The following is a 23,226-nucleotide window of genomic DNA, read 5'->3' on the forward strand; positions in this document are numbered from 1 at the left end:
ATATAAACTGAAGCAGACTGAAGAAAGCAGTCAAGAAAACAATATGCACAGTAATGTAAACAAAACCACAAAAATATCAAAAGTGAATGTTGCAAAATTATAAGGAACAAGAATGGTTCAAAATAAAAGGTATGGAAAGAATCTCTACCCCATCCTTTGGCAAAGCTGGGAAACTCTTAAGTATCATAGGTAAAAGTAAAAGATGTAGCAAAAGCAGCAAAGGTCATAACCCGGTATAGCCTTAAAGATTTGAAAAACATCTTATGGATGCATTTGCTGAGAATACATAATTTAATTCTAGCCTCTACTGAATGAAAAATTATCTACATATTCTGCCCCAGTTACTTCAGCCAAGTACAAAATTTATCTGTCCCCAGGTAGGGATTCATGAGATATTATTTGCAAGATGCCAGCTACACTAGAGTTTTATCAGGCCTTATGAACAGCAGTGTTTCTATCTGATGCTAATCACTGTTACATGATCTTGCACTTATAGGCACATATTTACCTTGCACTTTAGGGAATTATATTTAAAAATATAAGATTATATCTGATTAAAGCTCTGACAATGAAACCTCTAAAAAAGCTATCATGTAACTGCAGTAGTTTCTGAAACAACTGTTGTTTATCTAAATAAGACTTATGTTCCTGAAGTTGTTGTTGCTATGTAATTCAAATGATGAATATTCTATGTTAAAATCATGAAACTTTTCTTTCATAGTCATTAATGTAAATAACTAAAGATTGATTATCTTGGTTAAAGTTACGTTCAAAGATCATAACCCAGTGTTCTAAGGCTGCCCTTTGCTCTAGCCAAGAGCTCACTGGAACATTTAAAATTAGCTCTGGCACACTTGCATAGGATCCTGACCCCAGATAAAAACCAGAAGAGAAAAGGTTCTCTGACTTTGAAAAGCATGTGATGACAATGGAGGGATCAGGTCAAGAAATTGGCTGTAACACAGCTCAAATTACAAACTAATGGAAGGTCACAAATAACCAAGGGAAAGCTCATTGAAATTAGAGCTTAGAATTTTAGAAATCACCTAATCTAATTCCCTCTTTTTACAGAAAAGGAAACAACTTTTAAAGATCTAAGTTGCCCAGCCAAAGTCGCGTGGATACTATGACTGACTCTAAATCTGCCAGTTTTTCCAGTACACTAATTACAGTTATGGAGAAAACACAGCTAACATGGCTTTGCCAGATGTGCCAGCTAGGCCTTCAGGCTATCTATTCTATTTGGGAAACACTATACAGACCACTCAATTCTTTACTCAAGGGCTCAGTTGATGACCTCAGGAAAGAAGAGCACTTCAGGATGGACACAGAGGATTCACAAATCCAACCTTTCCCTTGACCCTAAAACTCCAAGAAGAAGGTAGAAAATTATAGTTGCATTAGTTCCATTTATTCTTCATACAAATATTTTACAATTTTATTTAAAAACCATTTTTTGACAAAATCATATACACATATTTATACAAAGAAAAATAAAATTCTAGGATAGAACCTAGGGAGCAAGGTGGTTTAAAAAACAAAGAAAATTGATATTTCCTTTTTTTCTGATCATTAAGTACTGACAAGAGGGCTTTAACCTTCATTTCAGGGAGCAAGGGTTATCTCCCTACCTAAGAGGCAGTACAGGTATTAGAGGTTAGTTTGAATCTTCTTGACTTTACCTCATAAAAAAAGGGGCCAGGACAGGAGAAAGAAGAGAAATGTTCTTCTCCCCATTCCCTGAAGCAACCAGTGAAGTAAGAAAATGGGAATACAGTAACAGAAATACACTGCTACACCCACCCTTTCTAGGAATTTGGCAAGATCTCTACTTCTAGAACATGTTCCCAAGGAAATAGCAAACTCAGTTCCCAATCACAGCCCTAACAACTAGGATATCAGTGGCTTACAGACTAGAGCCAAGTCTAAGAACTCCCAAGTGTTTTGTCAATCCCTCCCTCATACTCACTAAAGTGCTCCTTATTCTAGTCCATTTTATACCTAGAACCAAATTATTTTATAGGCTCACTTCACAGCATGCTTTCAGCCTTTAAAGCCACAACACTCAATTTATCTAATCTCTAGACACAGATGTCTGAGTCTGGGGTTTTGTTTTGTTTTTTAAAGCAGCCCTACATGGACAAACCAGTGCATACAGCCTCGTGCTCATAAACCCATAACCTCGTGCTCATAAACCCATAACCAGAGGCAGCTCAAAAGGAACACAGCTGCAGAAAAACCCTACAAAAACTTCCCCTCCACTGAGTCAATTATTTAACTCCAACAGACCACCCTATTGGGAATCCTATCCCAAAAATATATAGGCATTGATGGTGGAGAGGGAACCCATTATTCAAAGTCTGTGATGCTACAAACTCCCAGTAAAAGAGAGTACGAGTGGGGGAGGATTATTTCATGTGTGACAGGTTCTATAAGAAGTAGCTATTGCTGTGAGGGGCTACCCTATTATGTTGAGCCCTACCTAAATGGCAGATCCAAAAAGGCAGAGCATGATGATCAGAAAGAGAGATACATAGTTTGATGTGAAACCCTCTAATTGCCAAGAGAATCCAGGAAAAGGAGAGGTTCAGTTCTCCACAATTAACTGGAGAATAGAATATCTGATAACCTGACTCTTCTCCCCTTCCCCAAGCACCTCCTGAGAAGCCGTACCGCGTATGGTTATCAGCCCACCCCCTTGGGAGGCCCTTTGGGAGGGAGGGAGTCACAGCAGGAGCGGGGACCCCTCAGAGAGAACACTCACAGGGCAGCCCATCCCCTTGTCACTGGGGCAGGCCAAAGGTACGAAGTAGAGTAGGAAGGTCCCGAGCATCTGCTGCCCCATAAACATCACTCTGGCCCAGCATAGACAGTGCCATGCGCAGAGTACTCCAGATATTCTCTGACATGGCACCTCCTTTGCCCCGAGGACCTCGGCTTTTCTGTTGCATGTTCAATGCCTCCAGAAAGTGCTCCACAGCTTCTCTAGGAGATAAAGGGCAACAACTGGTGAATAGAATTACAAGGGAAATGGGACAATTAACTGGTTAATGCTGGCAAATAACCCAAAAGAGCTGGTTACCATTAATTAGAAATAAAGGGAAATTATACATTAAGGGTTTGAAAAGGTGGGGAAAGATGTTCTCTCACCGGTGAGCTCCAAGATTAATACAGCTTATCCCCAAGTTATAGCGGGAACGTATGTAGCCAGGTTGTAGTTCCAGGGCCCGGCGGTATGCAGCCACTGCTTCTTCACTCTGATTTCCATTAGCCAGGGTGGCTCCCAGTTTATTCCATAGTAAATAGTCCTACAGGCACAAGAAAATAAGAAGTACAAAGGAAGAAGATATGGAAAGAAGACATGAGATCAGGACTAGTTCAATCTCTGCTCACTCTTTGCTCAATCTCATTGCTCTCTGTTCTTATCTATATAATTGCAACTATTGTCTATAAGGATAATATGTAAACCATCTTATCCTAGCAGAGTATCAAAAGATTTAGGACTGGAAATGATCTTAAAGATCATCTAGTCCAATACCCTTAAATTTACAAATCAAAAAACTCAGATTCAGAGTTTAAGTTTCTTGTCCAAATTCATGCAATTGTCAGAGCCAGTATTAAAAACTAGGTTTCTTCTACAACATAATAATGATTCTCTGTATTAAAGCTTAAGACTGTTTAAGGTCTCACTCTTTGATAAAGGTCCAATAGCAGAAAATATTTGTTAAATTTAAGTGAATTTCACTTTAACTTTTGGGGTTCTTTTCAACGTATGATCAGTGGGTTTGTTTTTTATTTTATTCTCTACTTGTAACAGATTTGAGTAGTGCTTTAGGTGATTTTTTGTTAACCATAGTTTTCAGGGAGTTTGATTCTTAAATTATTTCTTCTTGGTCTATTTCCCAGATCAATTATTTTTGATATCAAATATCTGCCATTTCCTTCTATCTTTTGTTCTATATTTTTTGTCTTCATGGAATCATGGAGTCATTGATTTCTGTTAGTTTTAGTCTAATTTTCAAAGGAATCTATTTCCTGGATAAAGTTTACCACTTTCATGTCTAAGCTCCTGCCAATTCTTTGCTTCATAGCTTTTCTTTCCTTTTTTATTTTCTGTTTCATTTCTTGTAGGTATTGGTGGAGTCCTTGTCAGTCCTTTGAGTCTCTGCTTGTTTTGAAGTTATTCCTTTTTGGGGAATCTTTATTTGAACTTTTGAGATAATTTTTTATACTGAATGGTATTTTCTTTGATTTATTCATCAGTTCACATTTAGATCTTGAATGCCAGAACGAGGTTTCTTTTCCTTCCCCTCCCTTCTGGACATCAGGTGGAGTGGTTGCACTGTCCTTCACCCAGTGGGGTTAAAACACATTAGATCTTTTAGGATGGGATCACTGGGCCTTCTTTAGAAATTTCATTTCAGTATTAGGGACTAAATCAAGTCACTGGCAGAACTTTCAGAATATAAATCTCTCTACAACCTGACTCCCATCTATCTTTCCAGTAGTATTTCATCCTAGTCTCTGTTTCACCAACCAATCAATGCCCAAACTTATCCTACCTTCTCTACACCACTGTACATTTTCACAGGCAATCAACCCTAAACAAAAGAAGTACATCCCAATGGACATTTTGGTCTTTAACTTCCTTGATCTCTCCACAGTGTTTGATGTTGAAGACCCTCTACTTGTGGTAATCTCTCCTCTGGACTTTTTTGTTATATATACATGGTTCTCATCCTTCCTACTCATCTACACCTTTCCCCCTATGCATGTGTATCCCTTAGGGCTCCACCCTGGGACCTCTTCTCTTCCCTTGGCACTCTCATCAGTAACCTTGTGTCAGACTGTCATCTCTAGGCAGATAATTCTTGACTTCATTTCTCTCCTGAATTCTAGGTCCAAAATATCTTAATCTGCTAGGTATCTCAACCTCAACCTCATTTAAATATCTGTGAATATATGGCATCATTCCAGTAGATTGGAATGTAACTTCCTTACTTTTCCATAGACATTGCAACTTCAGTTGCACTTTGACATAGTGTAACTACATCAAAGACAAAATTCACTATCTTACTTTCTAAATCTATTCCTCCTTAATTTTTTTGTTTGCTATCAAAAAGCACCACCATTTTCTCACTCAGGTTAGCTGATTAGGATTTTTTTTCTCTTCCTTATCCCTCATATCCAACAAGTTGTCAAATTTTACTAATTCTTCTTCCACAATATCTTGTGCATTTATGCCTTCTCTACTCACCAGGCAACTTCTTTGTTCAGGTCCCTCTCACAACTTACCTGGACTACTGCAATAGACTCCAAATGGGTATCTGTCTGAAATCCATTCTTCACATAGCTGCTAATGTGAAGTTTGACTATTACTCCCTCATTTCAATGAGTTTCAGGGGCTCCCTATTGCTTCTAAGTTAAGATACAAATTCTTAGCACTAAAGTTTTTACAGTCTGGCTCCAGATTACATATCCAGACTAACTGTACACTACTACTCAGTAGCCAAACTGGCCTATTTACTATTCTCCATACATTAAATTCCACCTCCTATCTCCACACTTTTCTACAGGCTGTTCCCCAATACTTAGAATGATCTTTCTCCTCACTTGTCTATCTTGTGATCTCCAGTTTCCTTCAAGCCTCAATTCAAGTGCCAGGTCCCTTAAAAGTCCTTTCCTGATTCTCCAGATGTTATTTATGTTATAATTTGCATTTAAATATCTGTGAACATATGGCATCATTCCACTAGAATGGAATGTAAGCTTCTTGAGGACAGGTACTATCTTACTTTCCTATTTGTTTCAAAGTCTAGGTACACAGAAAGTGGTTAATAAATGCTTGTTAACTGACTTATTTAAAATAATCTTTAATATTCAGTTCAGATGCTCCATTATCCATGAAGCCTTCAATTTATTCTCCCAGGAACCTCTCCCTTTCTAAACGTTTCTAAACACTAGCAAGTACATAGATGTATTATAATTAGTCACATACATGTGCTACTAAACTTGAAGCTCCTTAAGCTCAGTTTTATGTGTTGAGAAACACAAAGGCATTTCTTAACCTTTATGCCCCCAGCTCCAGCAGACCATTTCATAAATCGTAAGTAATTGTATTTTATCTTACACATATAACTCTGATATGATAAAATGAACAATTCTGCAAGACTCAAGGCTGCTGATCAATGATCAACCATAACTCCAGAACTGAATTCCTTCTCTTACTTAATGCCCAGTCACCTACAATTTTAAACCCCAATACGGCCTTATGATTCTGAATGTGTACCTCATTTCGAGCTCTTCCCAAATGTGTGGAACATGACAAGTCATACCATGACTTCAGACTAGGGAGGACCCATCTGGCTCCAGAATTAGCCTCACATTTCTACATATGACCCGTTTACTCCCCTTGCCCTGGGCTCACATTTGGGCGAACACTGAGGGCAGCAGTGAAACAGTCCACAGCCTTGTCATATTCTCCACTCAAGTTGAAAAGAACCCCTAGGCCACACTGCACATCGGGGTCAATGGATGCAGGATCAAGTCGTACAGCTGCTAAGAACAATTCCTTTACCTCCACAAATAACGAGCTGGGAGAGAGAAAGAGGAAAAGAAGAATCAGAAGATAACAACCACCTTCAGGTTACCAAATCCCATATGCTAAACATACTCCAAATTGACCAACCTTTTTCCCTGAAAATCATCTCTCCTTCAATCATTCAAACCATTTCAAACCCAGGAACTAAAAAAATACTCTTTTCAAAACTTTGTTTCATTCTAGTATGTTAGTATACAAATTGAACTTAACTTATTGTTAAGTCTAAGATCTCCATTGCATCACTGAGACTTTGGCTCTGAATGTCCCTGATATTCCAATTCATTAATACCACTAGGAGAATCACAAAATAATATACCTAGAACAAACCTCAAAGATTATCTTCAAAGATCCTTAATCTGGGGTCTCTAAATAAGAGTGTTCCAATATAACTGGTTTTCTTTGTAATCCTATATATATTGTTTTATGTATTTAAAAACATTATTCTGAGAAGAGGTCCATGACACAAAAAAAGGATAACAATACATGAACTACATCTAAACTCTTTCTCATTTGCATGCGAAAGAACTGAGACTCAGAGAAGTAAAGGGGCTTGCCTCTGGCTGCACAATCAGTGTGTATCTTCTCAGATTCTAATTCATCAATTCTCACCCCAACCTTGGCCTAAACCACACAGCTTCAATAGGACCCACACTCACTCAGACAACAAAGAACCCAAGATGCGCTTGCTTGGCCCTAGCCCTGCCCCACCAGCTCCCTCCTCAGCAGGTGCCACCAGGTGGGCATAGGCAGGTGTGTATCGTAGCCAGTCCCGCAGGGTCTCACAGGCCTGGCGCTGCAGGGATTCATTGGTGAAGCTCACAGCCAGTGCCATTAGTGCTGTCAGATTATCTGGCTTTAATTCAAGACACCTGTGTAAAGTGGGAATGGGAGATTAAGGGGAAGGGAGAGGCAAAGAGGGAGAAAGGGTTAAAAAGTAAGTCCAAATAATCTAAGCTACAGAGGTTAGGTTTACACAATCAATAACAGTCATGGTCACAGGGCCCCAAAGCCTGGGATACAGAATCAGTACAGGTTCATGTTACCTACCTCACCTCAAACTAAAGTATTCTTCAGATTCAAACTTTTAAGTTATTAAAGAAACCCTAATTTGTTCTCCAGTCACAGGTCTGAGAGGAAATTAGAGATTTACAGAGGCTGAAGCTGGGGCCCCACAGTGACATGGGTTGATGTGGGAATAGAATTAGTTCCCATCCAGAGCAATGCAACATTCACATTCTAGCAGTAAGAATTTGGAACTATTTCCAAAGGCTATCAAACTGTGCACATCCTTTGATCCAGAAATACCGCTACTGGGTTTGTATCCCAAAGAAATTATAAAAAAGGGAAAAGGACTTATTTGTACAAAAATATTTATAGCAGCTCTCTTTATGGTGGCAAGGAATTGGAAACTGAGGAGCTACCTATCAATTGGAGAAACTAGTTGTGATATATGATTGTAATGGAATATTATTACAGTAGTATAAGAAATGATGAATAGGATGATTCCAGAAAAACGTGAAAAAACTTACATGAACTAAGGCAGAATAAAGTGAGTAGAACTTAAAAAAACACTATACATAGTAACAGCAACATTATACAGTGAACAACTTCTATCTGATCAGTATAACAATCTAAGACAATCCCAAAGGATTGGATAATGCTATCTACCTCCAAAGAAAGAACTGATGGTATCTGAGTACAGATCCAAGCAAACTATTTTTTGCTTTCTTTCAGTTTGGGGTTTTTTTGGGGGGGTCAAGTTTTCTTCCACAAAATATGGAAATGTTTTATATGACTGCCTATGTAAAAATCATATCACATGGCTTACCATCTCAGGGAAGGGGAAGGGAAGGAGAGAAAGGCAGAATTTGAATCTTAAATTCTTGAATCTTAATCTTAATCTTAAAATCTTAAATCTTAAAAAGATCCTTAATCTTAAAAAAATCCAAATGCTAAAAATTGTTTTTATATGTAATTTAAGGGAAAAATATTATTTTAAAAAAGAAAAACGAATGTGCTCTTTTGAAGAACCAGAAATAATTCAAGCAGCTTAAATCTGACTGGTATCAGGTACCTTGTCATTCATGGTACTCACCTTCGAAGGGCACTGATAGCCAATAGTTCTTGTTCATTCTCTGCCTGGGTGGTACCCAAGTATTGCCATGCCTGTAAGGAGGTTAAAAGAACTTATCATTCCTGGATCTACCCTAAAATGTACCCAGAAGAGATATAGAATTGATAAACTTTTCATTTTACTTTCCTAATCTTTTCCCCTAACCTCTAATCCAAATTATTTATCTATGTATTCTGAGTGCAAACTGAAGCATAATATTTTATTTTATTTTTCTAGGCTTTCTTTTGCAACAGGACTAATATGGAAATGTTTTGCATGATTTCACACAAATATCACACTGTTTGTGATATCAAGGGGTAGGGAGGGAAAGGGTAGAAGGAAAGGAGAGAATTTAGAATTCAAAAGCTTTTAAAAATGAATGCTAAAAAATCTTTCCATATAATTGGGAACTGCAATAAAATAATTTCTTTAAAATTGTGAAAGGCAAAGAAGAAGAAAAAAAAAAAACAAAAAAACAACCATCTGCTTTCCAATGCTCTGAAGCCGAGAAGTCATGTGGGGTTCAGAGGTACAAGTCCTTTACCTCCATATGCTCAGGATCCTGTTGTACTGCTGCCTCAAAGAGGAGGACTGCATTTGGCAGATCCCCCTCTTGTAGTCGCAACAACCCCTCTGCAAATGGCTGTGGATGGTCCCGAAGTGGGTTCTCTTCTTCAAATTGGTACCCCTAGAAAAGAGAGGGAGGAGCGAGATGAATAGTCATGGTTCTACTGTGCAATTAGAGGAAGTCTTAGGAGGAGAAAGGTCTATCAGAGAAAAACAGGAGGAGAGAATCTAATTGGAAAAGAAGTCAACTCAAAGACCCCTTGGGCCATGTTCTTGGGCCAAGGAACCACATCTGGTCAATGGATCACTGTATGGAATAATGGATAACATCATATTTTTCTCCTAGGATTACAGTACTTCGGGGGAAGTAGAAAAATCTCCTTTTTCTGCCCTACTTTTATAAATATTAAAAAGTATTTAAAAGTTCTCCTACTCTGAAGTCTTCAGAAGGAGAAATTAAGATCTCATGAGCCCATTCTCCAGATCAGCCTAGTAAATAATGAAAAACTTAAATTAGTAACCCAGACAAAAATTAGGACATCTGATGCACGCAACTTGACTGGTTTAGTTTAATAGAGAAGCCTCTGGTTATAAAAAAAAAATCTTTAAAATGGCTTACATGCCTTTGCTGCCATCTGCTGGCCAGGAGAAAAGCACGGTGTTTTTCAGAGGGCTGAAACTGTATGATTGATTTAAACAAGGTATTAATTCATTGGAATTAATAATACAATGGTTATCTCGTTTAGCATGGTTCAGTATGATTGACTTAATCTTACAACAAATAATGGTTCCCTAGTGATATAATGATTAGCTTATACTCAGTATGATGAATGGATTTAGTTGTAATAGAGTAAGAAGGTTAGAGTCAGACCTAGAGAGGGAACGAAGGGGACCAGAACAAATTCAGGGAAGACAGAGGACTGGAGGCTGGAGCACAAGCTCCCAAACTCAGGGAGACTTCAAGACAGAGACTGTCATGATGGTTCTCCTGCCTCCCCCACAGAAACCAAGACACATTCTGGAGGACCTCCAGAAAGCTAGCCCAGGCCCAAGGCAAGGAGACAGACTGTGGAGGAGATAATAAAGAATTTGGACTTTATCCCTGGCTGTTCTTGTGGTGATTACTCAGCAGAAATGAAGGCTAGTCCAAGCACCTCCAGAAAGCTAATCAGAACATTATAGTGTTTTCTACAAGTTCATAAACATTCTGCACTACACAATCTGTCTACTTCAGTGTGAGGCTTGAACTTTTCCCACCTTGCCTTGCTACCAATAACACTTGCTTCTGAAACACTGACATGCGAGACAAAATGAGGACTTTTTAAAGCTGGCCCCAGATCATAGGATGGAAAGAATACCTGTAGTCATGTAATTCAATTCTATTCATTTTACAAATAAGGAAACTAAGGCTGAAGGATGTCAAGGAACTTAGTTCACACAGGTAAGAAGTATGAAAGCCAGGATATAAACCTAGGATTACTGCCCTACTCTACCATTGTGCCTTCTGATAAAAGGAGTCTCAAAGACAGGGACATATTTGCTCACTGACTGCTACAAGCAGAATCATAAAATGTGACCAGAACTTACAATCATGTAGTAACAAGCTCTTGTTTTACAGATGAAGGAAGTGAGGCCCAGGGCAATAAAATTACCTGTACAGGTCAAGGAAGTAGAAATTTTCCTAATGATTAGAATAGTGCAAAAGTAGAATGAGATGTCTCCAAAGAAAGTGACCCCCTCATTAGTGGTTTTCCAGGTTTCCTGATTCAGGAAAAAGGCTACATGACCATGTAGGGATTTCTTTTCAGATTGGGCTATATAGTCATTTTCTTTTCAAACTCTAAAATTCTTGTGTGCATGTTTTCCCCAATATATATTTACTTCATTAAATGTTTCTCAATTACTTTTTTAAAAGTATGCTTTAATCTATATTTAGACACCATTAATTTTTCTTTCACAAGGTAATTGGGTTTAAGTGACATGCCCAGATTAACAAAGTTATAAGTGTCAAGTGTCTGAGGGCAAATTTTAACTCCGGTCTTCCTGACTCCTGAAGCCAGTGTGCAGTATCCACTGCAGCACTTAACTCCCCCCCTCCATTAGTTCTTTCTCTGGGATTGGAAAGCATTTTTCATCATAAGTACTTCAAAGTTGGATCATTGTTTTGCTGAGCTGTCATTCATGTATAATATAATCATTCATCATAGAATATGGCTGTTACTGTGTACAATGTTCTGGTTCTACTCACTTAAATTTACAGCTTTCCTGGAGTCTTTCCAGCTTTTCCTGAAACTGAAACCACTCTGTTCACCATTTCTTATAGCACAATAGTATTCCATCACAATCATATGTTACCTTGGACTCATCAGTGCCTTTACTGGTTCTGTACCCCAAAGAAATTTATAAAGGAAGAGAAAGGACCCACATGTGCAAAAATCTTTATAGCAGCTCTTTTTGTGGTAGCAAAGAATTGGAAAAGAAATAGATGCCCATCAACTAGGGAATGGCTGAATAAATTATGGTATATGAAGATACTGGAATATTATTGTTCTATAAAAAATAATGAACAAGCTGATTTTAGAAAGGCCTAGAAAGATTTATGAACTGATGCTGAGGGAAACAAGAAGAATCAGGAATACATTGTACATAATAACAGCAAGAATGTACAATGTTCAACTATGAAAGACTTGGTTCTTCTCAGTGGCTCAGTGATCCAAAGCAATCCCAACAGACTTGAACAGAAAATACCACTTGGGTCCAGAAAAATAATTACAGAGATTAAATATAAATCAACACATGCTACATTCACTTCTTTTTCTGTTTTTTTTTTCCTCTCTGATGGTTTTTCGCTTTTTTTCTAATTTTTCTCTCCCAACATGATTCATAAAGCAATGTGTATTCAAAATAAATTAATTTTAAATAAATATTAATTAATTTTTATTTTAAAAATTATGTCACAACTTGTTCACCATTCTTTGACACTACAAAATGAGGTGCTGCAAATATTTTAGTACATATAAGTCTTTTTCCTTGGATATCTTTGGGATGCAGACCTAGTAGTGGTATTGCTGGATCAAAAAGTATGACCAGTTTTAGAGACAAACTATTCTCCATAATTCCAAACTATTCTCCATAATGGCTGGAACACTTCACAACCAATAGTACTGTTAATGTCCCAATTTTATCAGCAGACTTCCGATTTTATATTAAGAATTCATGAGGGGCAGCTAGGTGGTGCAGTGGTTAAAACACCATCTCTGAAATCAGGAGGATCTGAGTTCAAATCTGATCTCAGACACTTAACACTTCCTGGCTGTGTAAGCCTGGGCAAGTCACTTAACCCCAATTGCCTCAGAAAAAAAAAAAAAAAGAATTCATGGGTTAGTAATCATTGAACTTAAAGTCAAACTTAAAGATTCAATCAAGAGAGCAATTTACATTATGTATCAGTCATATTGTTTTAGATGCATGTTCACATGTTGGTAAATGCCTATGTACATGTATATTATATATTTACATATGTGTGTGTCTAAGTAACATAGGTATGTATACTTGCAGATGTCTATGTGTATATAGATATATGTATATGTGGGGATCTGTAGGTGAATGTCAATGTCAATGTATATGTGTTTATATGATAATATATATTGTATGTACATATGGACAGAAAATGCCATGTGCACCCAGGAAAAGAACTAAGGAGACTGAATGTAAATCAACACATGCTATGTTCACTTTTTTTGTTTTTTTATCTCTCCCATGGTTTTTCTGATTTTTTTCTACGATTTTTCTCACCCAACATGATTCATAAAGCAATGTATATTAAAAATAAATACATTTGTTAGAAAAAAAAATTTTGAAGAAGGAAAGTTTCAGATGACCCAGAAAACTGAGTTTAAACACTAAAGACTGTGATAGTTCTCCCATTTCTCTCTCTACAAATAGAAACCCAAGACTATGTTCAGCTTATTTCAGCACAACTTTAAAGTAGAAATTTCCCAGTTGATAATTTATTTAGCGCTATACCAATCAGACTCTCAAAAAACTATTTTAATAACCTAGAAAAAATAACAACAAAGTTCATATGGAAAAACAAAAAGGTCAAGAATTTCACGGGAACTAATAAAAAAAAATCAAATTTCTTAGCCAATACCAAATGGTTTTGGTAACCTCTGCTTTATAATATAATTTTAGATCTGATACAACTAGGCCACCTTCATTTTATTTATTTTTTTTAGAACATAGAATAGTTTACCTCTCAGACCTGTGAAAGAGGAAGGAATTCATGACCAAAAAAGAACTAGAGATCATTATTGATCACAAAACAGAAAATTTTGATTATATCAAATTGAAAAGTTTTTGTACAAACAAAACTAATGCAGACAAGATTAGAAGGGAAGCAATAAACTGGGAAAACATTTTCACAGTCAAAGGTTCTGATAAAGGCCTCATTTCTAAAATATATAAAGAACTGACTCTAATTTATAAGAAATCAAGACATTCTCCAATTGATAAATGGTCAAAGAATATGAACAGACAATTCTCAGACAAAGAAACTGAAACTATTTCTAGCCATATGAAAAGATGCTCCAAGTCATTATTAACCAGAGAAATGCAAATTAAGACAACTCTGAGATACCACTACACACCTGTCAGATTGACTAGAATGACAGGGAAAGATAATGTGGAATGTTGGAGGGGATATGGGAAAACTGGGACACTGATACATTATTGGTGGAATTGTGAATACATCCAGCCATTCTGGAGAACAATTTGGAACTGTGCTCAAAAAATTATCAAACTGTCCATACCCTTTGATCCAGCAGTGTTTCTACTGAGCTTATAGACCAACGAGATTCTAAAGAAGGGAAAGGGATATGTATGTGCAAGAATGTTTGTGGCAGCCCTCTTTGTAGTGGCCAGAAATTGGAAACTGAGTGGATGCCCATCAATTGGAGAATGGCTGAATAAATTGTGGTATATGAATGTTATTGAATATTATTGTTCTGTAAGAAATGACCAGCAGGATCATTTCAGAAAGGCCTGGAGAGACTTACATGATGCTGAGTGAAATGAGCAGGACCAGCAGATCATTATGTACTTCAACAACAATACTATATGATGATCAATTCTGATGGACGTGGCCCTCTTCAACAATGAGATGAGCCAAAACAGTTCCAATAAAGCAGTAATGAATTGAACCAGCTACACCCAGCGAAAAAACTGTGGGAGATGAGTATGAACCACTACATAGAATTCCCAATCCCTCTATTTTTGTCCGCCTGCATTTTTTATTTCCTTCACAGGTTAATTGTACATTATTTCAAAGTCCGATTCTTTTTGCACAGCAAAATAACTATATGGACATGTATACATATATTGTATTTAATTTATACTTTAAAATATTTAAGATGTATTGGTCAACCTGCCATCTGGGGGAGGGGGTAGGGGAAAAGGAAGGAAAAAACTGGAACAAAAGGTTTTGCAATTGTCAATGCTGAAACATCACCCATGCATATAACTTCTAAATAAAAAGCTATAATAATTAAAAAAAAAATAGAATGAAATTTCCCAGTTGATACGCACACTTTGGGACTCAGAAGCCTGAAATGCAGACAGACAAAAAGACAGAGCCCTTCAGTTTGTACTACAGTCTCCAGGCCTCCTCAGTTCTACTTCTAGAATAGAAATTGGGTACCCTGCTTTACACTGCAGAGCCCTAAAATCCTCCTAACTGTATTATGTCAGCTCAGGTATCTCAGAGAAGTAAGGCTTGAAGGCAGACAATTAAAACTGCCAAAAAGGAATGGAATTCCAGTCAAAACTATGAAAGTGGAAGGGAATTGTTTCTGGCTGCCGTTTTAAGGTGAGGGCAAGCAGGATCTGTTAATAAAAACTTCCATTAAATTATTATGAGGAATTTCCTCAAATTTCCCTTTGATTCCAGAGGGAGAATCCGGATTAGATTTGGGGAGTAGATCCATAGAGGTTTTTTTGGTTTTCCTTTCCTCAACAACGAAGGACAGAAGAATATAATCTGTCCCATCTTGCCTTCCTTGGACAGTGAAAGATTTGGATTGCTAATGACCTTCCATATCTTACTGCTCCAGGAAGCTCCAGAGAGGAGGAGTCTTCAAGGGAAAAAATACAATATGATTTAGTTGGATTAAATGGATTGAAGGGCTTTATTCAAAAAGCTTTAAAACTCTGTAGTAGGATTTAAATGTAAATGGGGATTGGGGAGTGCCTTTCTATAAAACTCTTAGCATGGTGCCCAATACATGGTATGGACTAGAAAAAAATACAACTGACTGAGTGAACCAGAAGAAAGTAAGAACAGAGAAACAGTTTCCAGAGTATCAAAGTGCTCAGTTCTTACCCTTGATACAGCAAACAGGTCTTGGAAATGTTTCTGTTAATACTTTGTTAAGTCCTCCAATTCTGTATCAGTATAAGAATATTACTGCTACTGTTTCATTTTCCTTCCTCTCTTGCTTCAAGAGACACATCCCTACTCCCCCATTTGCAGCAGCTCTACCACTCTCAACTGGCAAATACAAATGCTACCAGCCATGGTTTGCAGACTGGGGCTGAACAATTCTATCTTTTGTGGTTGCTGTTCAGTTGTTCAGTCATGTCTGACTCTTCATGATCCCTTTGTGGCTTGCCCAGGATCACACAGCTAACAAGTGAGTAAGACTGAATTTGAATTCGGGTCTTCCCGACTCCAGATCCAGAGCTCTAGTCACTGAGCCATCTAACTGCTCTGCTTCTATCTCAGTGTATCAAATTGATGGAAGTAAAGGGGTCTAATAAACTGAACCACTGAGTACATTTTAGAGAGGAAAAGTCTATAGCTTTCATGTTGGAATCTTTACAAAGTGTTAAGACATTGGAGTTGATAGAGACAATAGTTATCTGGTTTGGCATAGTTCAGTGTGATTGATTTGATCTTAGAGATATTTTGGGCCAGAACTTGAAACAAGGTACTAAGTGGAACTGATAGAAACAATGCTTGTGTTCACACCTTTAGAGAGCTCATAAGTATCTAAGTACTCAATGGAGTTCACACGTTTGGGAGAATGCAGGGCTTAGTATGGCTTAGTCTGAATTCACACCTCCCTTAGGGCCAGAGAGCATGCTGGGAGATATCCCACAATCCCACTCTTGGAGAAGTAGCATAAATAGAGCACTCTGGGAGATACAGGGGACTACTCGCCTCAGTGGAAGATTGAGAAGCCACGAATCAGAGTTGAGCTGGAAGCTGAAGAAAGCAGAGGCAGAAGCCAAGGACAAAGCTGCAAGAGCTCAACCAGAGAGATAGGTCTTTGGGCTAACTGGGCTAATTTGGAAGGAGAAATAAACGTTTGCATTTTTACCAGCTGGCTGCATTTTGGAGTAATTATTGATTGTAACTGAAACTAAAGCTGCCTCCAAAAAACCTTTGCACTTTCATATCTACTCTTCCACTGTGAATCCCCTTGAAAAAGAATATGGCCATAGAGGCATCTTTTTTTCAGCATCCTTTGCTGGCCCATCATTCATATTCCTCTCCTGAGCTGTTGCCATACTTTAAGGGTTCTATGCTGCATCTTATAAAGGCACTATTCTGAAAGGGGGTCCGCTGGCTTCATCAGATTGCCAAAGGAGTTCATAACACAAAAATGACTAAGAACCTTTTCTACACTCTCCTGGTGACCTCATCAGCTTCTGTTTTAATTATGTCAGGGGAAAACTCCCAGATACAAATATGTAATCCTTGGCTCTCTCCTAAGCTTTAGTTCCATACCACTAATTATTACTACATGGATGTTCTACAAGACTCTTTTAAACGCAATGTCTCCAGAACAAAACTCATTATCTATTCACCAAATCTACCTCTCTTCTAAAATTTCCCATTTCTAATAAGTTCAAAATTTCTGAGTCATCTTCAGTGACTTCTTTTCTCTCACCTCACATCTGACTAGTTACTAAATCTTGCCAATTCTACTTCCACAACATGTCTCATAAATCCTCTTTTCTCTCTACTCACAAGGCTAGTATTCTGGTCCAAATTCCTCACCACTTGACTGAGCTGCTTAAGTGGACTATTATAATAGCTCCTAAGTGGTCCCTCTGTCACAAGTCTCTCCCTCTGGTCCTTTTCCAATCTCTTTTACACACACACACACATATACATTCTCTTTCTGTCTCTCCTTCTCTCCTCTCTGTGTTTCTCTGTCTGTCTCTCTCTCTCTCCCTCTCCTTTCTCCCCTCCTCCCTCTATCCTTCTTCCCTTCCTCCTTCTCTCTCTTCTTCCCTCCCTTCCTCCTCTCCCTTTCCCCCTCCCCATCTCTGCCCAAGTGATAGTCGTGGAGCACAGATCTGCCTGTTCAATAAATTACAGCTGCTGTTCCTGCTGAGATCAAATAGAAACTCCTCTGTCCTTTCCCAACATACTTTCTGGTCTGATATACTCTGTCTAGCCAAGTTATTCTTCCTGATGTTCCTAACACAAAGCGTTAAGTTCCCTCCTTCTTCTCTGCACAGGCTGTCCCTCTATCCTGGGGCGTCTCCTCCTTGCCTCAGCCTTTCTGAATCCCTGTGGGATTTCAAAGCACAGCTCAGATGTCACCTCCAAGGTAGAGTCTCTCTCAAGTCCCCCGAGAGCTAGTGCTTTCTCCTTCCACAAAATTACCTTGTATTTATTCTGTTTTTATATGACAATATTAGGACGTGACTGTTGGTTTCCTCTCAAAGACTCTAAGATGATGGCTAAGTGGTACAACTCAATATTGAACTGGTCCCAGGTAACATTTGAGGTGAAGGATAGGGAAGAGGTACCAATGAGAGTGTGGCCAAAAACCACCTCACAGTGTTACTGGTAGGACTCGCCTAATGATATGCCATTATTCTCTTCCACATCCTCCCCATTTTGAAATGGGCAGCCATGGTAGACCAGCTATTCTGTATTCAAACTCTGCCAGAGAGCAAGGTAACTGAGGAAAATCGGGGTTAACAAAGCCATGTACTTCTAGGCAAAGCTCTACCAGCAAAGCTGACGTTCCACTGTCCCAGTGATCGAACACCCTACAGGATGTGTAAGCAGTGTAAGCAGAAGCTCCTTGATGGTCAGATTCTTCTCCTAATGTGGCTTCCCAAGAGAGGTTTCGATTTGGAGAGTATAGAAATGTATTCTCCAATTAAATTTTTTCTCCCAACTTTTCCAGTGCTGCCACAACTCAAAAGAAAAGCGAGCTCTAGTACTAAATACATCACACCAGAAATATTGCCTAAATTTTGGCAACATGTTCTGCCAACAGGGTTTACTTCCTCCATAATGTTACTGCTGCACTTTTAAGTCTGCCTTTATAGAGTATAGAGGCCCAGGTCTCTACATCTTACTTAACTTCCCCTACTCAGCTTATGTTTGCCCAAAAGGCTTGCTTGCTGCCCCTAATCCACTTTTCTAAAGTTGCCTGCTAAGAGGCAGACTACTAGTCTGGGAAAACTCCTGCTTGCTACAGCCTAGTCATTCTCCCCTCAACAAAATATCTTTCTGCTTACATACTTCCTGGTACCCCTACTCTTGTTATTATACAGTTGTACAGGATACAGTCTGACTTATCATGACTCCATTTGCAGTTTCTCCAGTAATTTTCCTTTTCCTTCTCCAATTCATTTTACAGATGAGGAAATTAAGGCAAATAGGGATACATAACTTGCCCAGGATCATACAGCTAGCAAGTGTTTGAACTCAGAGCTGACCTCAGGAAAATGAGTCTTCCTGACTCTAGGTCTGGTATTTTATCCATTGTGCCACCTAGATACTCCTTTATTCTAGCCCTAACCCTCCATTTCTAGAACAAAACCCCCAACTTGTCCCTCAGTCATTACTCAATCTCCCTGACTATTAACTTCCAGTCTCTTAGCTTATTGAATGGCAGCTTTCCTTCCTGGGACCTCAAAGTGGAGAAAGCAATCAGACTCAACTGAGCCAGACACCAAATATACAAAACATCTGGAACTGCTTTGCTTCTTCAATGACGATGGACCCAGGAATCCTAGCAAGAATTTGATGTAATGATGTGCCAAATCCAAGAAACATTATTTCTTTTATTGTTAATATTATTATTGTTATATTCACTTTAATATAACTATTACATAAAATCACATTAGACATTATTAAAGAAGCAATCTTTCATATGGTTAAGATTTTGGGGTTCCTGAGATAAATAACATTTGTAAAGTGCTTAACACAGTGCCTGATATACAATAGGCGCTTAATAAATGCTTGTCCCTCTTCCTCCTACCACTACCACCTTTCTTCTTCTGAGAGCTATTCATTCATATGTTTTGACTACTTATCTATCAAGGAATAGCTTTTGGTCTTACAGATTTCAGGTTAGGCATCAAAATAAATGAAATATAGACCCTTATCAGTGATATTTGATATAATTTTTCCCCTCAGTTACACTGACTTTGTTAGTAGCATTATCTTATCTTACCTTATCTCATAGGGAACCTTCAATATTTTATGCTCCAGTCAGCTCTCCCAAACTACAGACCCTGTGTTTTCCTGCTTTCCCATTTTATTCCTTATAGCTGACATGACTTCCCTACCTAGCATAATCCTTTCCTGGTTCAAATCTCCAGAAAGCCTTTCCTGATCTCTTATGCATACTGCTGCTCTTAGGCATTGTTTATATATAAACAACATTTGTATTTAATGTTGTATTATGGATATTTATGCATGTCATATATATTTCTCTACTAACCTACAAGTATCCTAAGAGTAGAGGGCTATATATTATCTAAAAATCCCCCTCTGTTCCACTCAGTTCTTGTTCCAGAGTTCTGTTTGCTCAGGGAGACACTATCTAAAAAAACAGGTCTCCAGAACTCTCTCGAAACCCCTTTCTTGGCCTGTCTTTGCCTACATCAGCTTTGATCCAAGACTCTCTCTGCTCCACACCTATATGTGGAATAAATGTGGAGTCAAAAATAATGCCAAGTTTGCAAGCCTGGCAACTAGGAGGATTGTGGTGCTCTCAAAAGTAATAGGAAAGTTAGGAAGAGAGGCAGTTTTATGGAGAAAGATAATAGTTCTGTTTGGGACATGCTGAATTTGAGATACTCACAGGATATCCAGTCTGAAATGTCCAAAAGGCCATGATTATTAAATGCCATGAGATTAAAGCTCAGAAGAGAGATTAGGGCTACAGATCTATAAGTATAGATCTAGAAATTATGTACATAGAGATGAAAGACAAACCCATGGCGTCTATCTGCCAAGACAAAGCTAGGAATTACAAAACGCTTTCTACACAAAATTAGATCTAAACATCTAAACAATTAGAATATCAAGTACTCATGGGTAGGCTGAGCTAATATAATAAAAACGACAATTCTATCTAAATTAATCTACTTATTCAGTGTCATATCAAACTGCCAAGAAATTATTTTATAGAGCTAGAAAAAAATAATAAGAAAAGACAACAGTACCTTCCCAGGGAAGCTGTGAAGATCAAACGGGAGAATATATGTAAAATGCTTAGCCCAGTGCCAGGCACATATTAAGTGCTATAAAAATATTAACTATTTTTAAAGTTAATTATTATAACATTAATTAAAATAATACTATGAGTTACTAGAAATAGCAAAGAGCCAAAGAATTAAAATGTAAGCTATGTAAAATTCCAACTAAAACTCAAATGTGCCCAATGTATTCATTCAGCAGCTAAAAGCCCCCCCCAAACAACATTCTCAATATAATAAAGTACTGGAAAACAACTGGCTATTTTCAATTATCAAAACTGTGGCTTTTGCTTTCAATCAAGAAAAAATTCTTTTAAATGTTATATATCATACATATAAAAACAAGATAGAAAAAGACAAACTTGTAACAATGGCTGTAGATGCATGATCTTACATATTTCTAAAAGGCAAAAGTTTGGTTATGGTATCATACTATCAACACTACTAAGCTAATAAAGAACAGACTAGATACATATCAGTTGTAAAAAATGTTAGCTATTATTATAACTGCACTATGCAGCTGCTCAATCTAATGAGATGAAATCCAACACAGATGAATGTAAAGTCTTATATGTAGATTCATAAAAACACAGATCCACAAACACAGAATGGGGCTGCTTCACAAGCACAGAGCAAAAGCACTGGTGCAATGCAGAGAGTGCTGGACTTAGTGAGGTAGATCCAAGTACAAATCTTGCCTCAGGCATGTTCTACCTTGTGACATTAGGTAAGTCACTTCTTTCAGCCTCATTTTTCTCACCTATAAAGTGGCAATGAGACCATGTGCTTTGCAGAACCCATGATAAAGATCAAAGAGATCACCCAAAGAAAGAGATTCCCAAATTATCCACATACTGCTTGCTATCCTCAGGGAGGAAACAGAAAACAAGTTCACTCCAAAAATGGTCCAGAAATTTTAGTGGACTATAAACTCAGCGCAAGTTGCATATGGTGGCAGAGCTCAGGCAGCACTGAACATCCAGTCTCCATTCACAGGAAGGTTGGTCCCACTACACTCTGCCACAGTAACACCCAGAACTGTATTTGGGGGTTAGTATCACAATTTATGAAGGACACTGAGAAATTTGGGAACCCTAAGAGGGACCATGCAGACTGATAAAAGACTGTGAAAGAAGACTGAATAAAGACATGATGGCTAGTTCTGAGTATGTGAAGAACCATGATATGGAAATAGAATCAGACTTATTCTGCTTGGCCCTAGAAGGCAGCCTCAGAGGCAAAAGAAGCTATCCCAAAATGGAGTGGGTTGCTTCAAGAGGAAGATAGCTTGTCCCTCATTGGAGGTCTTCCAGCAGAGACTGGAAGACCATTTATGGGATACGAGTGAGAAATCTTTTCTTGGCTGTGTTGAAGCAGAGGTTGCTGAGATGCCTCACAATTTTAAATTCTGTGATTTCGTTTTCACCCCAACCCTCATTGATTAATGATATTACCTTGCTTGGAGTAGCTAGCATCTGAAGAATGGGATTAGAATGGGAAAAATTTGCCAACTTTAAGTATGACAGATAGGTGTCTGGAGGCCTCTGAACAGAGAGGATTCTAGTCTGATCCTATCATTCCAGATCACTGATAGGTAATTATCCTCCCCTACTAACGGCAGTGTCCACTTCCCTCAAAACGAGTGAGGCTAAGACTCTATAGTTCAAGGCTTCCAGTCTTTGGCATGTTCTTGTTTCATTTCAAGAAAATTACATTCTTTCCAAAGTCTGGAGCCCCAAACTAGAAACCAAAATATTTTCTTCTCAGTATTCTTCTCAGCTGAATACTCAGCTAAGTATGTATTCCTTAGCTGTCCTGAATTCCTTAGTCTGTCCATGAATGCCAAATCCCATATATTAACAGCTCTGATAAAGCAGAATGATAGATTTATGCTATAACCTTTGGCATTGAGTATTTGTGATTTTCTGTTAACAAAGGAAAACAGTATGATCATTTAGATTTCTTTTCATGTGAAGGTTCACAGGAAAACAGTATTTGCAAAGTTAGTTTTCCTTTTATCTCCGGCTTGAAGAGAAGACTGAAAGAGAAGAGGACACCAGGGAACCAGTGCTCTTACCTTATCATAGGAGGAAGAAGCAAGGTCATCATAGTCAGAGAGCCAAGGATGGGCCTCAGCATCCCGTTTTGCCATCTCTTCCCATTCTGCCTGCAGCTTATCCCAGAAATCAACATCAGACTGTAGGAAAGTAGATGGGGAGGAAGAAGAGGGCAGAAGAGGAGGGAGAGAAAGAGTCAACTGTCATAGCCAATTTGAAATCTACTTTCTAAGGAGCCTTCCTATTTGGTCTTACATCTCTACTATGTGGGTTTCAATCCATAGAAGAATTCCTCTAGGAAGGGATTCTGAACCTGTGGTCCATGAACTTTTTTTAAAAGAAATTTTGATAACTATTTCCATGATTGGTTT

General features: G+C 38.1%; 1 protein-coding gene across 8 annotated transcripts in view; it reads right to left on the bottom strand.

Annotated features, from left to right (window-relative positions):
* Positions 1-1,389: 1,389 nt before the first annotated feature.
* Positions 1,390-23,226, bottom strand: part of PEX5 (peroxisomal biogenesis factor 5) — a 40,844-nt gene continuing 19,007 nt past the window's right edge. For all 8 annotated transcript variants that reach the window (XM_023504582.2, XM_031938236.1, XM_031938241.1 and 5 more), the window contains 7 exons: positions 22,876-22,995; positions 9,259-9,402; positions 8,697-8,767; positions 7,258-7,470; positions 6,428-6,593; positions 3,151-3,308; positions 1,390-2,985 (listed from right to left, as the gene is read on the bottom strand). In XM_023504582.2, the coding sequence (XP_023360350.1) occupies positions 2,784-2,985; positions 3,151-3,308; positions 6,428-6,593; positions 7,258-7,470; positions 8,697-8,767; positions 9,259-9,402; positions 22,876-22,995 (1,074 nt within the window). In that variant the 3' untranslated portion in view covers positions 1,390-2,783. The remainder of the gene's footprint in view (positions 2,986-3,150; positions 3,309-6,427; positions 6,594-7,257; positions 7,471-8,696; positions 8,768-9,258; positions 9,403-22,875; positions 22,996-23,226) is intronic.

The sequence above is a fragment of the Sarcophilus harrisii genome, chromosome 5, assembly GCF_902635505.1.
Source record: "Sarcophilus harrisii chromosome 5, mSarHar1.11, whole genome shotgun sequence".
Taxonomy (NCBI): Eukaryota; Metazoa; Chordata; class Mammalia; order Dasyuromorphia; family Dasyuridae; genus Sarcophilus; species Sarcophilus harrisii.